The following is a 17,425-nucleotide window of genomic DNA, read 5'->3' as shown; positions in this document are numbered from 1 at the left end:
TGACACCAACGAGTGCAGGCAATGTCACTTACTCTGGGGCCAAGCAATAGATAGAGCAATAACAAAAGCAATATATATGTAAACTACCCAGTAATCACATTCGGATAAGCCAAAGGGTGAGCCTATTGGATGACTGACTGACTTGACCTCGTGACCGCAGCTTGCAGCTTCGCCGAATACATTAAGCCCCTCAGTCCCAGTTGCAAGGTTGCAGGCTTTTCTCAATTTTGACTCCACTGCCGTCGAGCCGTCAGACTTTTCGGTCAAGTCGATCTCTCTAACGACCGAGTCAATGGGGTCCAAAATACTCAGGTTGAATGCCACCGTCTCTGATGGCCGCATTATTGTTTCTTTCTCATACCCGCCATCGGCTCAACGCTATAGAGAATATCTGGAGAAATCCGAGAGCTCCTACAATGACAACCATAAATGGAGAGCCACTATATCTGGGGGGCAGGTTTCCATGGACCTGCCCGCAGGCATAACCTTTGAGTTTCCCAGCGCATCTAAGGATGTCGTTCTTGCCTTTGCAGACGAGGCGAAAGCGACAATATGGGAAGAAAAGATGATATTGTGGGAAAAGAGTACGAACCAGGAGGGGACAAAGCGAAGCATTTCACCGTCGTTGACAGTTGAAAGCCTCAATGAAAAGCTGGGCTTGCCAGGACACTCATTGGAGTTTTCCCGCGTTTGTTGTGCCGGCACCAATTATGGATATCAGCTCGGGCAAATTCATGGACATGGGACCCTACCCGCCGCTTTTGTTACGAAGTTCAAGGGGGAAGGACCCTCCTAATGCTGGAGGTTGTTGCTAGCATCTGGTATTTATGCATAGAGACATAGCCATCTCGTCTATGTACATACAGACCAGGTTTTTCGAGCAGGTGATCGCAGAGTGCATCTAGCATTAATGGCGTTATACTTGTCTCCGACCAATACGATTGGGGGGATGACCGCTTCCGAACTGTCGCAAGTTCCTGCGAATATTTCCGACCGTCTGTTCGCTACATTCACCTACGTCAGCCATTTGAGATGTGGTTAGTGACCGGCTCAGTATCTTTATCATGAATGAACCGCAGCTTTGCAGGGGTAGTCTCGGTGCCATATTTTGCAGGCACTCTTTGGCAATTCTCGAGGCGGTGGTGCTACTAAAAAGAGGACGCCTCGGCCTGACAAGTCGACGGGCATGTCGGCTGGTGTGGAGGAGCAACTGAGGTCGAAGTTGTATAGGAGTTTCACGTAAGATACAATATTATACGTCACATAATCGTTCTAGCTAAAGAATGGAGCTATTCTTAGAAACATGTGACCGACGACTTTGCCAAATATAGATTACGGCTTGTATGATACGGTTTGACAAACAATCTCGGGAACAAGTCGGGACAACAGATCGTCCATGCCATTTGGCAAGCAGCTACAGCGATTTTCGAGAACAGTTTACCCCTTATGACACTCCCGCTTCGTTTCTCGGCTCGTGCCCGATACCACGCTAACCCCATATAGGCTACTTCAAAACCAACCCCTGCTTAGTTGTATTGGAGTATATACCGTACTGGAAGACGCGCGCGGCGCGCGCATCGGCCCTGAAACGATGAAAAGAAGAGGGTGGCAGGACTATAAATAAATAAATAAGTAAATAAATAAATAAAAAGAAAAAAACCCCCGGCTAGACATCTTACACCAACCACTCCCATGGCCAACTTCCATCACAGCTTCAATCTCATTGCAAGGGCTCTCGGAAAGGCAGAAAGCCAGGGCCAACACAATGATTACCTTACCCGTATCAAGTCTTGCGCAAGACGAGAGCAATCCAACCCAGTAGCCGATACACCGCGATGATACCCACCAGAATGCCAGCACATTTGCCTGTCCGCCCCGTGGCATACCCATACTCCTTTAGAACGCCAGTTCCGCGAATCTGGCACTGTGAGGCCAAATCGGTTTGGTACATACAATGACACCCAGCGCCACACGAGTAGGTCCGTCGGGAAAACTCATTGACCATCATTCCCTGAAACACATAGGCCTATTCACAGTGTTAGCGAGATGGACAGACCAGTAAAGCAAATTGCAGAATAGGGGAACATACCTGATAGTCGATATAGTGAAACACGTATTTCCAGAATACATTCAGAATCGTCGAAGATACTAGGAATCCGCCCACGCTCATCCACAGTCCGTTTGCGAAGGCAACGAGAGCGAGAGATATCACGAAGTTGGGAAAAATGGCTGTGACAAAGACGACAAGCGATTCGGCAGCGACGAGATCCAGAAAGATCCACATAACCCAAGTGAAGAAGGCATCAGCAGTGGGTGTGAAATTGGACAGCCAGTATGAGATGATAGAGAATAGTAGCGAGATCAGAACTGTGGCACTATTTAGTGACTCTCCGAGACATTAAGGGCAACGGCAACGTACATAGAAAAGGCAGGCCGATGATGAAGTTTGAGACCACGAATGGAGTCGCTCCATAGAGGCCATTAGCTCGCTCTTTGACAAAATTTGCTCGATCCTCGAGGAATGCTGGCACATATGCCACGGCCATGAAGGACATAAAGGCGGAACCAAAGAACTGTAAAAGTCGTTAGTGGTCCACACAAACTCAGATATTGAAGATCCAAGTTATTTTACTCACGATAGCGTTGATAAAGGGTTGGATATAATCTTGGGTCGTGTGAAGGCGCAGCCACACCGTGCCCATCATGATAGCCAAGCCTGTGCCGGTTAGTCTCGATCAGTCGTGTCAGTACTGGAATACATACCAAGATACATAATAATGCGGATTCCATAGGCGACAACATCACGATAACTTTTGATGAAGGAGCGATGGAGAAGGGCTCTGGTGATTCGTAGTGACCCTGGTCGAGACAAGTCTTCTGAGGACAAATGCGCTTTTCGGGTCAATCGTGCTTGTTCCTCCACCTGCCTCGTTACCATGTTCGCCTCGTCTGACTTCGCCCAGGCAGACTGAATCTTCGCAACCCGTTCCGCTGCTCTTCCCCCAGAATTTCCAAAATCCGCGCTAACAATATCGAGAAGGAATTCCGCTGGATTGGTGTTCATGGGAATTGGGAACCCGATGCTATTGAAGTGGTTCCCAATATTCGCGACAGGACCGCAGTAGCATGTCTTGCCTGCCGAGAGCAAAAATAGCTTGTCGAACAGTTCGAAGGTCGTTGTCGAGGGTTGATGGATACTCGAAATGATGAGGAGCTGTTATTGCATGGCCTTTCTTAGCAGCTGCTACCGTGTCTGGAAATAGGGACACCCACATTGTTGGACCGAGCCACTTCCTTCGCATACGACATCACCTCATAACTAGCCGTCGAGTCCAAGCCGCTGGTCGGCTCATCCAGGAACAAAATCTTCGGACAGGTAATGAGCTGGCTGGCTACGCTGACCCGGCGTTTCTGACCACCACTAATGCCCTTGCGAATAGGAGTTCCGACCAGGGTCTTCGCTTGGTTCTGGATACCGAAGGCTTCCAGAAGTGCTCGGATACGGTCCATGCGTTTACCCTTAGATATGGTACTACGTCCAACGTCGCTGTCAGTATTGATAACAACGGGCCTCACAACAGCCTTCTAGGAACTCGAAATATGCTCACCTAGGCAACGACAGATCAGCCGCAAACTTCAACGTCTCCTGCACCGTGAGGGACCCAATCAGCGCGTCTTCCTGCTCGACATAGGAGGTAATTCGCCCAAAAGTACTTGAGTCAATCTTGCTGCCGTTCACGTAGGTGTCGCCAAGAACTTTCGCTCGCGAGGCCGCGGTCCGGCGAGCCAGAACGTTGAGCAGCGTGGTCTTTCCGCAGCCCGAAGGGCCCATCAGCGCCACAAGCTCGCCTTGTGCAGAGTCAGCATCGTTTTAATTCTGAAGCCTAACCCAACAGCATCCAAACCTTGCTGCACATCGCCGCTGATGTCGTTGATCAGGTCGCGCGCTTTCCCGGTCTCGTGATCCTTCACCGTGACCGTCAACCCTTTCCAGCTGTAATGCTGGACGGTGTGGTTCATTAAGAACCGGCCACCGTCGTCGTTCTGTTCCAGGTCCGGAGTTCCGGCCTCTCCCAAAGGGATTTCGTCGTTCATGTTAAGCGTGCTTACAATAGTTGGACATTGCCCTCAATCCAGGCCCAGGTACCCGGATCCTAATCAATATATATATATATCCCGGCCATCTCAGAAGAATTGTAGATCAGCCCTTCGGTGATCACTGCTTTATGTCACTCGGGTTCCTTTGGATGGCCGAGTTCCCTGACGCCTAGGGCTCGGATGAGGTAAGCCGAAGATGGTCCCCGATATGAACGCCGTCCATCCGTCCGTCCACCACGCTCACATTCCGGTGTCGTCCCATAGGTTGGTCGTGAATTGCCTGCTTACTGGGTTCATAGGCCTAGAATCAAACCTGACACCCTCGCACGAGAAATAGTGTTATCCCTAGATTTCCTGAATACTAATCGATACATTCTATCTGTGTCCGTCGGGTGGTGCAACTGGTTCGTACTGGAGCCCGAGTCAATCACTTAAGAAAATTGCACTTTTATTTCATATTTAATTTTTTCTAGCTAGTCTTACCAAGAATGGCGTTATCTAGCATGTTGCCATGTTTACGTGCACAGTTTATCCCTGTGTTGTGAGGATTATGACTTTCTCCTATCATCTTAAAACAAAGGCGAACAAGGGCTTGCGAACGATACAACCTAAGCCCAACGTACTGTCGGTCCAATCTAATGGGGGTGGAAATACAAATGGAGGTCGACAACTGTCCCATCTATGTAGCCGTTGCAACGCTGATAAAACGCGATACGTCTAGAAAGCTTTGCGAGATGATAAAGGAACACAAAGGGGGAAAGTCCTGCGAATGTAAGCGACAAGCTTGGTTGCATATATTGAATATCTGTATGAGTCGTGTCATTATCTTCACATTCCAGCGATGGAGCCTCATTGTCTATTGCGTCACTTCACCGTACCCCGTGCTTCACTCGGGATTCAACAGGGGAATTTGCTCGGGGCACCTCTCATCGCCGACGTATGTATTATGTATTATGACGTATAATCAACGTAAGATATTTACTGTTCGCTTAGCACATAAAGAAGCAGTGTGTAGCCAGTGCTTAAAATCTCCGTTTACAAAAAGACGCAAGAAGTTGGCAAAAACCAAGTTACTGCCATATAAAGATATCTCTTTTAAGATCACATTTCTAACATACGACGAGAAATCCCATTTGTGATGTGTAAAAAGGCCCATTGCAAAACATGCGGTAAGTGCCATCCCAATATGCAACGAAATGTTTGCTGTACAAATTCTCACGTACCGGTTGACCAGGGAAGATAACCTGGTGGGGTTGTGGTAACCATATCCCATCAGTTTTGGATGAAGTTCCGGGAAGTGAGAGGTGCTCTTGCTCTCCTCAGGTAGTGATGGATGGTAAGAAATATCCACCGAAAGCTGAGGAACCGGATTGACTATCAATGCCGGTCTGCAAACTGGTATGAGGTGGTTATCCACCGAATCATACGTGTTGTAAAAACCTCCTTCGCAAATGACCAGTCGGCGTTCAACTTTAGCTTCTACAATGCAATCTATCTCGTAAGCCTCCAGTATGTTAGTTAAATGATTTCACCGTACGGAAACAGAATATATAGGATTTGATCACTATAGGGGTATAAGGATGATAGCACCTTGATCTGCTACAATAATCCATCTTACCGCTTCGCAAAAGTCCAGCCAGATCAACACCTGCGCCCACGAAAGCCCTTAAAAAAGAGGTTGTGGCACGACAAGGATCGCCTAGTGAATTTTACGGAAGGATCATCACGAAACATGCTTAAAAGGCAAATGGAGGTCGCATAGTGGCGAGTACATTTGTAAGAGTATCTGATAAAGAGGAAGCCGTCGACTGCTTGGCGGTCCCAGAAACAATGATATCGTTTACCGGATATGGCAATCATAATTATGTCCTGAATAACACAAAGCTCTAGGGAGAATAGAAATCGTTGCCCTGTTAACCAAAGACGAGTTTCCTTTGGCAAGGGGTAAGTAGTCCATAAAGAATGGGCGAAGACATATATAGAGCATGATCCAGATCGGGGCCAGCTCGAGGAGATCCATTCGAGCAACGACCAAAGTCTCAATGGTTGTCAAGTATTGATAGTAGCTTCTACTCCATTGAGAAGGTCACGAGTATATAGATCGTAAGGGTGGAGTAGACTTGACAGAACGAAATGAGTTAACAGGGGGTCTGTCGGCGTCACCGATTGCAGGAGATCCGTTGCAGGCATGAAGAACACGCCGACGGAATTTTTAAAGATTACCACGGGGTCAGCGCTATCACATACGCATGTTGGAACTGACGTCACTCTCGCGCCGCGCCAACTTGATCCCCCACAATTTACTGTTATTATGGAAGCATTGCCACAGTGAAATCCATTGCTAAAACAATCTATAGATAAATTCCATTTGACTGATCCATTTATTTCCGTCTAAATTATAAAATATCACTCTCTATGTAGTTATTTGTTCGGCTCCAGAATATATGCTCAGTCATTTTATAAAACGCCGAGAGTCCCTCGTATCTCTCGTGCGAGATATTATAGATGTGCCTCCTTATACGAGACTAGGTCCCCGATCCCCGGTAAGAACCCCGAGTGGAATCCCGAAACAGCAGTACATGACGTCGTCCAAAGTCAAAGCCAATCAAAAGATAGAAGAAGGCGATGCTATGATGGTATTGTGACTTTATGTTCAGAATATTACAAAAACGAATCATAGTAGTGCCAAGGTATAAATTTATAGCACAAGCAAACACATTCAGGGTAAACTTCATTTCTTTCGGCTCGTATCTATCACTATTTTCGACACGAATGATCAATCGTCACATCTTGGTATAAAACGTTGTGTTGCACGAGGTATTGTAGAGCAGCGAGCACTTTGTGCTTGCGTACAACTAAAAATGGCTTTAAGTCCGTATCTATTGGAGGTCGGCTTCCCAGCCAAAGAACCTTGATCAGCTCGGTGAACTGTAGCCCGGGGCTTGGTAGTATCTGAAGGAGCGGACCTGGGTTCTGGGGTATGATGATGAAATGGCCACGTAACGCATGGTAGCTGGTCGGGGTAGACCGATGGCCCGGACGAAGCTTTAAAACGACTCCAATGGGATGAGATTTGGCAATCAAACATTCTTCCGTCAAGGTAAGGCCATCAAGGGCAACAGGATAGTGCTGACAAAGTGAAACGTTCATATGGTTTGTAGCGGCAAATTTAGGTATAGACTGGCGAATAAGAGCACTGTGGCATTGGCAGCAAAATGCCCAGCTACCATTGACCCATCCACAGTTGTCGAGATGGCCTGACATAGGCTGTAGGAACGGATCTGTAGGAAGAAGCTGATACATATCTTCAGATGGCATAAGCCTGCCACAAGAAGAACAAATTCCTTCGTGACTCGATGCCGACATGTGACTTTCGTAACGGGCAACGGAAGCTCTTATGTCGGCTGGAGAAATGACCGGTGGAAATTGATTTGAGGACTGTACGCGGATTTCATATTCCCGCTGCAGAAAGTCCATGGAGGAGTGGAGAATGGACTGGACTTGGCCATCGTCGGGGCTACGCTGCGAAGTACGTAGCGTAAGGGTCGCCGATAGTGTACGATTAGAAGGTGGTCTTCTTGGGTATTGTTCTGCTCGATGCGTAATCTTTCGTTTGCGAGGACTTAGGGGTTGAAATGAGTTAGCGAGCGGGTTGAAAGACGCGGCCGTGACCTGGGAAAAGTCTATAGCCGGTTGCACAACGTTGCCCGTCGTAGATCTGCAGGTAAAGCAACGCCGCACGCTGCTAATAGCAGGGAATGTGTTGCCGCATTGCCAACAGCAACGCATCTCAGGCGGTGGTTGAGTACGACTAGGTCCATAGCGCGAAGTTTGACGGCACACATCGCAACGAGCAACAGTTGTGTTAGACCGAATAGGAGCTCGACATTCTGTACACACGCGAATCTCGACAGTCGCAGAGGAGCGCGCCAAGCGACAGGCAGAGCAGCGGGCGGGTCGAAAGTTTGTTGACATACCTATCGGACAGTTGCAATCTCGACAAGTCCTAGATCGCAGCATATTGTGATATATTGTGATATCAAGGGCGGGCGAAGCCATAGACGCAAGAAAATGCAAAGAAACAGCTTTGAAGACATAAGCCAAGAAAGGTAGTGTAGAGCGCAACGATGTTGAAGGACAATTACAGGTTGTATAGAAGCAAAACATATCCAGGCCAATCATGGGACGTTTATAAAGACAGCATCCTAGTGCGAACAGAACAGGAGGAATAGGCAAGTAAAAGGCAAATTAGAGCAGGACGTAGGAATAAGAGAGGATGTAGGGCCGGGAAGAGCCCAATAAAAACAGACATATCCAAAAATACGATGCAGAAGAAGCTACCGAGACAATATTTCAAACGCGCTATAGCAGAAGCAGTTAGTACACAACGAATGAGGAAGGGACGTGGCAAAAAGCTTCGTATATAGAAAAACAACCTTTCTTTGCGGACGCACCCGCGGCCGTGTTTACTATAACCCCTTTCTCTCACTACGTTCGTTTCAGGGCATTGAGATTCTGCGTCGAATTACACGTTGTTAATTACCGTATACGTCCATGGAATGTTCTAGGAAGGAAGGCCGTTGCTAGGACAACGGCCACCAGGCGATCTGGCCAGATCATGTCCACTCTCTTTCTTCCTTCTCCTCCATAGCTACTGTATTATCGTGATACACGACGAATACTCCGTAGAGCACTAACGTTGGTAGGCTAACTTGGTTCTCGTTTATGCTCTCTATGGCCCTCGTCCCCTATCGCAACTTTCAGTCGTCATTGGGCTTCTCGCGATAGCCGGCACCGCCCGTCCACTCATGCTGACAGACCTCCAGAGCTTTGATCGGGTGTAGATATGAACGGCAGTCCCTACCACGATAATTATATCTCACAGCCCCAAGAATCCGAATCATGGGAACAGGATTCACAATATTCTCCCCCTACCCCGGGATACTTCCGAAGCCCATATGCTACATCTCCCAACTGCAGTCCTTCACCGTCCGCCCCATTCGACAATGACCCCAGCCCTACAAGCCAACTTCGACCTAGTACTTTACCTCTGCTACAAGAATCCGAATGGGAGTCAGACAAAGCCTACGACGAAGAATCACCAAACTGCATCCACTATTTCATAGAATGGCGAGTCACCCTCAACACCAAGACCGTCGTGAAAGACACGGAAGAAGATATTGTATTGGCGCCGGGCGCCTACTGGAAGTTGTTCTTGGAGGAGAAGCTACACACCGTCATCCAAGAGAAAGTGTCTCGCAACAGAAGGGTCAGGATCGATGACACTGCAATCGTCGTGTCCAACAGCGACCGTACCCAGCGTGATCTGAACAAGCGTTTCAACAAAACGGAAATAGTTTGGGCCCCTATTGAGAAACAATTAAGGATGTGGTCGAGCCATTTCTGCCGTGGAAAAAGGCTCACGCTGAGAGTCTGTTTCAATTATGTCGAGGACTGCAGTTCCCAACCCGCCGGGCGAAAGGGCGAAAAAAGGGGGAAATTCTCTGTCACAAGAAGGATGCTTGACGACCGAGATGCCCAGCTGGATGCTGAGGAAAATGCATGCGGACAGCAATCGATTTGGCGGCGCGTTTATGATTTGATGAAATGTGATTCTGCCGCATGCCACTTGGGCCCTTATTGCTGGCTAGATCCAATCGGAAAGAAGCATTACCGACTCCGCACGCAGTCACTCAGGCGCCTGGTAACCTACGCCGAAAAAGGTGGTGTCCTAGAGACGCACAGAGACGTTCCAGATGAAATTCGAGATGAGCTCTACATGGAAGATCAGCAGAGGGAGGAAAAAGATAAGCGCAAAGGCGGTAATATTCTTGGCAGTCAAACGTCGCATTCGCCGATCAACATCAATGTTCATCCCCCTGGAGTGGCTACAACAACGGCTTCAGCTGTTGAGGCAGCTGGGCCAAAATTTGCGAGTCCGCTGAAGATTCCTGGTCTCAAGGACGTGGCCGTCAAAGAATATGGTGAGTGGCTTGCATCGAATGTATCTGATGATACTCTCAAAGCTGCATTCCGACAAGCGTGCGATATAACCCTGTCAGATGGCTTTGAGCTTGAGCACATCTACAAGGATCAGAACCCGGAATTTTTCGTCAGCAAAGGGATCAAACCCGGGGTTGCTCGGAGTTTCGTAGAAAATATTCAAGATTGGGTTGAGAATGTGAAAAAGGCATTGCCTGTTCTCGACATGGTGTAGACGAGCGTGTTGGCGTTGGGTCCGGTTATCTGGCGATTTTCTCTTCCCGCTCGTCGTGTATGCAACTTTGAAATATGAAGCACAACAAGTACATATTTTTAAGATGATTTAGTGTGAATCAGTTCCGGATTCATTAGCGGTCGGATAACGTAAAGCGTAGTAAGGCTCCTATCGCATGCTAGTATTATGACGTGCCGTGGACCCGGAATCAGCCTATTTTCTGGCCCAACGAGTCTGTTGGTCAAAGGCTTTCTTTTCGTCTCCTTTCATATGCCTCAGGCCCCGTTCTCGAAGCTCTGAAAAGAAGTTAAAGGCAGCGTCGAACGTGTCATGACTTGTCCAGCCATCTCGTTTCACAAGACCTTCTATACTGTTAAAGAAATCCTGGACCTCATTCCAGCCCTCGGCATCAACGGAGTGGCTATGTAGTTCATCCTGCGTGAAGTGATAAGGACACTCGCCTTGCATGCCAAGCTCTTGCCAATGTCTGAAATAAGCAATCAGATACCGTCGGGAAAAGGGAGAAGATACTGAGATAGCTACCTTTCAACGTTAATAAGTGCCTCACGGAAAGAGACTATGTCATCATCCCATGTGTTTCCGGCAAATTCGACCGGAAGACGCCTTGTCTTCCCATGGTCTAGATGGAACGCTTTGGCAAGAAGGGGGTTGCACTCTTTGGTCTCCAGCAGATATAGCTGATATAGCGTCGATTTGAATATTTGCTGTTTGATTTCAGCTTGCTGCTCAGGGCCCAGGTCGTCAAAATTGTCTGGGCGTTGAAGTAGAATGCTGCCTTGGTAGTCCACGATCGGAGAGGGTTGGGATTGGAGAAAGAGTGGACCTGCCCACGAGCCTTGCCAATCAATGGTAGCCGTTATATGGCCATCATCCACAAAGAGATTAGATGAATGAAGGTCTCCGTGCCACAATGTCGGCCGAGTGAGAACAGGGTCAACGTCCATCATAGCAGGAGCCACTTTAAGATACTTCTCCAACAGCTGAAGATGTGCTTGTGGATTGTTCTGGGCTGAAGAAATTAGGGTAGCTTCGCTTGGTGGTTTCGATACGGCAAAATTTTTGATCCACTCTAATTCACGCAAGCCAACACTTAGCGCATATTCTTGGGCCGTTCGCCCTTATGAAAATTAGCAAAAAAAAAAAAAAAAAAGGAACAGCTTAAATAGCAATAAGAAAAATGCTTACAAGGACCCCTCGAGATCTGCATCGACGAGCGTTCCTTCTTCCAAAAGTTTCGGTCGACGGTAGGCCCAATACTGAATTTCCGGTATACTCGCTCTTTGAGTTCGGAGGGAGCTCCGTTGGTGAGCAGGGCTGGAACTGCGCCTTCCACTGCATCTTTCGCGAAATATATGCTGCCAAAGCTGACGAGATGATCAGATTTCGCACGCATTTGTGAATGAGCAAATGAACATACTGCGAAAACGACACCGCAAGCATCTTTGACTCGATAGTCACTATCTCCCTCATAATGGAAAGTTTTTTGTCCGGACTCAGCTGATCCCAGACGACTCCAAGCTGTGTGCCAGATGCTTCTTCCATGATGATGTATTCCGAGCCAACGGCGTTATTTGATGTGGCACTCCAGTCAAAGATTCGGGGCACGGGGATTTGAAGGAAATCTCGAGCCTGTTTGAGCATGAACTAGCCGCCCTTGCGATTACCTGGTTTAAGGTAAACTTACAAGCTCCATGGTAGCGACTTCGGAAGCGGTCGAATAGAACGCTGGGCCAGCATTTGGGTTTGGTATACGAGCAAGCACTCTTTTTCCATCATTAGTGATCAAGCGGAAGACCTTGTTATATCCTCCCTCGGCCAGCTTCGTTATGGAGATGCAGCTGTCTGATCTAACAGCTTTGGCCGCGAGGCTTTGGAGCTCAGCAACGTTAAAGGTCTGATACCTGTCCCTGAGCTGCTGTTCTTCATCCCAGAGCCATCGTCCACTCGTATAACGGAAGAAGTGCTCGTGATCAGGATTTGGTGTTGTCATTTGCTCGGGGAGACTCGTGATCGTGCAAACGACGCGAAACGAAGGAAGGGTAGTTGTCGTTGATTGTAACCGCGGTGGTGCTGAAACGAGGGCAGACGTTCGTGGTTGAAAACAATAAGCTGAGCAGTTTCTCAAATTTGGAAAAGCTGAAAGTGCACGACGTCCTATGCCAATGTTCATTGCTTGTGTCCGGTTGAGAACAGTTCAAAAGTCATTTGCGCGGGAGCTGGGTGTAAGCTGCCCGAACGTCTTGGCGCTTATTAAGTCACCTAAGCCGACAGCAATATTCTGTAAATTTGGGTGAATTAATTTCCAATCTCAAAATAGGATAACGAATGCAACTATACAGGGGTAGCTGCATATGACGGCCGTGAAAGGGCTTGCGATGATGGAATCGCCTTAGCACATCACTTATTTGATGATGTTGGTCGTTATGGTGACGCTTTCAACGGTCAGCAATAAATTGCGGGGGGAAATATTAGTCAAAAAGATTATTTGATTTCAATCGAAAACCGCGTAGGAGTATTGTGGATGCATCACTGTAGGAATTCATCAGCAATATTTGTTTCCGGTTCAGTGATTGGATATAACAATCTCGGGTCGTTTATGCTGTACGGGCTCATTAATGAGATTGTTTCCTATCATCGACGGCCGATGTCAAAGGCCGAATACCTCGATCAGAATAACCACCCACCGTGCATCTAACCCTCCCCTCCGACTTGGTCTGTTTTGCACCTGAACCATAAGCGGTAAGGGAACTGTTTTTATTGGCCTTGAATGTGATGGAATATCTTGAAAGCGCTTGGGCTGTAATCAGCACCAACTGGAAGATAACACTCCGTCTTTTTTTTATCCCACTTTAAGCGCCTAGACATTCTTTGGCCATTTTTTTAGGAATATAAGATACTATATGCTCTCATGAAAAAGATTGAGATCCAGATAAACGAAATATTTTTGAACATTCAGTCTGTGTATTCTAGCAAAAATTCATCACAATGTAAGGTACAACAAAGACTTCGGGTGACAAGAAAAATCTAACGTTGCTAGATGCCTATTTCCATTAAAACAGTTCGTGCATTCACCGATGGGATTCCGTGGGCGAAAATATTCAAGAAAGCCGAGAATACGACCAAAGGGCAGCGTCTCTACCCGTCCCAGAGTCATGATCAGAAGAAGAACTTCAGATTAGACAAAGGTGCAACCCTCAGCGAAAATCAACAGGAAATTATTCTTCAAGCGAACAAAGGGGCCGAAAACGCAGAGGTGAAGAAAGAAGCTCAAAAAGACAGTCACAGGATTCTGGCAAAATGCGTCATTGATCCGAATGATGTGGACGCAGAAAAGGCGAAGGCGGACTTGGAAGCTTCTTTCAAGGCCAACAACTAAGAAGCTACCCTGTTCGGGAAGACTGTTGGCTGCACAAGTGAATCAAAGGTAGATGACGACAATGAGATGGATTGGATGATTCTGGGTGTGTTTGAATGTAGGATCGATCGCTTCATGTTACTGATGGTGTGAAGGAGAATTTTAATCATCTAAATCCTCAACACTGAGGCCTGCGTGCCGAAAATGACCCCTAGCACTGTCTTTCTTTGCCCCAACCTGATTAATACACCGTTCAAGGAAGGTGCCGAAATCCCGGCCAGGATCATCTGCAAAGTAGCTCCAATTACGTTTTATGCAGCTTTTAAGTTCAGAGAAAAATTCTTCAATTGGATTGAGATCCGGCGAGTATGGAGGCAGATAGACGACTTTCACGCCGGCGTCAGCACACATCTGTGAGATCCGTTCGGAGTAATGAAAGGACGCATTATCCATGACTAGAACAGACTTCGGCTCTGGCCATCTTCCACAATGTCGTAGGAGTTCATCAATAAAGTCCTCGAAGGCGGCGGCATCTGTTGACCCACGAAAGACGCGGCTAAGCAAAATACCATCTTGGGCATATGCAGGCAGAATTTGATAACGTTCGTCACGGTGAAACTGTGACACTTGTCGAGGTGCTACACCGAGTGGTGACCAGCCTGTGCGTCGGAAACCAACTCGTTTATCACATCCAGATTCATCAACATAAACAAGGTGGTATGACTCAAACTCGGAGAGGTTGTGAAGATATATTTCTCGTAATTCGGCGTTCTGCTCTTTCGCTTTCTGACGGGCAGTCTTTCTCGACCAACCATTGGATACGAGGGCCCGTCTAATGCTAGAAGTTGTTGCTAGCATCTGGAACTCATCCCATAAAAAGATAGCCATCTCGTCGAGGTACAGACCCGGTTTTTCCAGCAGATGATCAAAAAGCGCTTCCAGCATTGGGGGCGTTACGCTTCGTCTCCGTCCGATACGATTTGGGGGGCCATGGACGTTGTCAAACAGGCGTAAGTTTCTGCGTATATTTTTGATTGTCTGTTCACTACATTCCGCCGCCTCTGCCATTTGATGACGCGTAAGTGATTGGCTTTGTATCATATCACCAATGAATTGCAGCTTTGACGGGGAAAGCCTCGGTGCCATGTCGCTAGGTGTTTTCGCAGTGCTCGCAGTTTAAAGAAAGTGCGCTGCGCAGGATGGATGAGGGGCATGGAGGTTTGTGACAAACTAAAGGAGAGGTCAAATAATTGTGACTAAGCACTCACCGACAGTCGGTCCCCTCCTGTCAGTGAGCCAATGCCTAAACACAAACCAATGCCTAAACACAAAAAATTCAACTATTCAATTTCAAACCTAATTTCCTCCCAACATATCATCTGGATCTACCCATTTAAATAGCTCACTATTTTCATCAATATAATCTCTCTCTCCTGATGCCTCTTCTTTTTCTTTGAGAGCTTGTTGGGCGCGATACCAATAGTCTCGAATTCTTGCATTTCCGATCTCACGACAGATCTCAACTCTGTTTTCGTTCGCAGCACGTCGATGAACTCTGATATTGCCCGCAATTGATGATAATGGGGATTTTGAAGCTCCTTTTATAATACGTCGTGATTTTTTAATCGGAATTCTGTGTTTTTGCATCCTTTTGATCGTTTGTTTTGCAAGGTTCAGATCTTGAAGCGCCTGTTTACCTCCACGAATAGCACGTTTTACATGCTTTTGGAGTTTTGAAACGTCTGGTTCATCATTTTCGAGGATTGTTTCGAGTTTATCCTCAATTTTTGACCATCTGTGAGGTGTATTTGGTGGTGAATTCGTCTGTGAACTTGGGATTTCGGCTTCGGGGGAGGGCGTATGACCATAAATTTCAATCACTGGTTCATCTTCCCACCCAGGATCAATTTGATCAGGAACAAGTTTTGGATCCCAAGGCCAAATGCCAGTATCCGCAAATGCTGATTTGATAGTTTGCGATTTGAATGTGTCTTTGCGGACTGTTTTGATCATTCGAAAAAAATGCCGTTTATCATTGACATCGCCACCCCAGCGTTCAATCTCATTGTTCTTCCGCCGAAAACGCTGTTTAAGAACTGAGAATGGTTTACCGTCAAGAGGTTGACATCGATGTGTCATTTTTGGAATAAACCAATAAGGAATGATGTTAAAACTTTGACAGATATGCTCGAATTCCGGGGTTCCATGAGAACCATGATTGTCCATAAGTAGAACTCTAGGTCTACCTTTGGTAACTCGCTTTTTCGTGACGAAATGGAAGTCCAATAGCCATTGAATTGCAGTTGTATCGTCTGTCCAGCCTTTAGAAGTTGGTTTAATAACCCGGTAATTGGCTATATTATCGTCGTCTTCGAACCAGTCTTCCATATGCTCAGAACCGCGAATCAAGAACCAAGGATGCATAACCCAGCCATCAGCTGAAATACATTCAATGCCAGTAATATTCTGACCAATTCCACCGGTTCCAATAGTCTCATTTTGGCGGGTAGACACGACATTTTCCTTTGTTCCAATGCCTAGTTGAAAGCCAGTTTCATCCCAATTATATAATTCATTGGCTTGGATCTTATTCTTTTTGAGAAAATCACCAAAAACCTCATACCAATGAATTAATTCACCGTGAGATTCAGCCTCGATTCTCGCTTTTTCTATAGGTTTTTGGGTTCGGAGGGTAATATGGGGTGGTAAACGTTGGATAAATTGATATCCGTACATTTTACTAACCCGTCGGTCGGAACCGCAGTATTGTAAAATGCGATTTGCAGCATCCTCAATATCAAAAGCATTAGGTGGTGTATAGACCGAATTAAGGAGCTCGATCCAATGAATCAAAGACTTCTCTTGCGACTCATTTAATGCTTTATTGGTAGCTGCACGCCCTTTTTTACTCGGTCGGCCCTCATTTCGGTTTCGCAGCTTCCACTTTGACACGTTAAAATGGGAGGCTGCAGACTTGATACTCTTAAATTGACCAGAATTATAGGCTTCAAGGGCATTTGAGAGCAAGATCTCTTCTTTTTCGGTAGAAAACGGCATTGTTTTGGTGGAGAGAATTGGGTTTGAAATTGAATAGTTGAATTTTTTGTGTTTAGGCATTGGTTTGTGTTTAGGCATTGGCTCACTGACAGGAGGGGACTTACCTCAGTTCCCTCAGACCACAGCCAATGATGAGACAGAATTCTGCCGATTCTGCCACGCTAACCCGATTGGGTTGCTTCATCAGCCCGTGGTCTGAGCCGGGAACCCCTTCCGTACATACAAGTTTCCGGTTCTCGCCAGCAACCCCACCATTTGGTCAAGGTGTGTTTTCTCAAGCTCTCTGAGAGTATTTCTGACATTGTTAGAAAGAATGGCATCACCGGATTTGCCCAATATGATCTCTAGATCGCGAAAGCGTGCTCGACAATCCTCCCTCGAGTGGCCTTCTTCCAGTTCACCATTACAAGAACCACCTGCGTCTACTCAGCGATCTCGTTATATCTCAGGATTGCAGCCACGCGAACGTGTCGATATGGTACTGGCTGAGCTTAATGATAAGCACCGGTGGACAATCAAGGATCTTCTTTACCACATGGTGCATGCACAACCAGTCAAAAAAAATGGATATTCGACATCGTATCGAGCACAGAAATTGTCTGACGCTATATATGGGCAACCTGAAATTATTGAGCGGCTAGGTAGTGTCTCAAAAGACATATATGCCACTGGTGCAT

The 17,425-nt window shown here is 46.9% G+C and overlaps 3 protein-coding genes across 3 annotated transcripts; 1 reads left to right on the top strand and 2 right to left on the bottom strand.

Moving 5' to 3' along the window:
- Nucleotides 1-1,783: 1,783 nt before the first annotated feature.
- Nucleotides 1,784-4,095, bottom strand: N7446_012067 (uncharacterized protein; the record flags this gene model as incomplete). Its single annotated transcript, XM_058520809.1, has 8 exons — nt 1,784-2,026; nt 2,090-2,367; nt 2,420-2,573; nt 2,637-2,716; nt 2,764-3,214; nt 3,274-3,547; nt 3,609-3,849; nt 3,906-4,095. The coding sequence occupies 8 exons, from the start codon at nt 4,093-4,095 to the stop codon at nt 1,784-1,786; spliced, it is 1,911 nt and encodes a 636-aa protein (XP_058367095.1).
- Nucleotides 4,096-10,528: 6,433 nt separating this feature from the next.
- N7446_012066 (aminoglycoside phosphotransferase family protein) lies at nt 10,529-12,326 on the bottom strand (the record flags this gene model as incomplete). The annotated part of the gene is made up of 5 exons (XM_058520808.1): nt 10,529-10,802; nt 10,859-11,453; nt 11,522-11,700; nt 11,754-11,965; nt 12,021-12,326. 5 exons carry the CDS (start codon nt 12,324-12,326, stop codon nt 10,529-10,531), a joined length of 1,566 nt encoding a protein of 521 aa, XP_058367094.1.
- A 1,047-nt stretch (nt 12,327-13,373) lies between these two features.
- Nucleotides 13,374-13,712, top strand: N7446_012065 (uncharacterized protein; the record flags this gene model as incomplete). The annotated part of the gene is made up of 1 exon (XM_058520807.1): nt 13,374-13,712. The coding sequence occupies one exon, from the start codon at nt 13,374-13,376 to the stop codon at nt 13,710-13,712; it is 339 nt and encodes a 112-aa protein (XP_058367093.1).
- Nucleotides 13,713-17,425: the final 3,713 nt, after the last annotated feature.

The sequence above is a fragment of the Penicillium canescens genome (genome assembly GCF_028828765.1).
Source record: "Penicillium canescens strain IBT 15451 chromosome Unknown utg000009l_segment0_segment0, whole genome shotgun sequence".
NCBI classification, from domain to species: domain Eukaryota; kingdom Fungi; phylum Ascomycota; class Eurotiomycetes; order Eurotiales; family Aspergillaceae; genus Penicillium; species Penicillium canescens.
The sequence above is the reverse complement of the archived record's forward strand: the minus strand, read 5'-3'. Positions and strand labels throughout refer to the sequence as shown.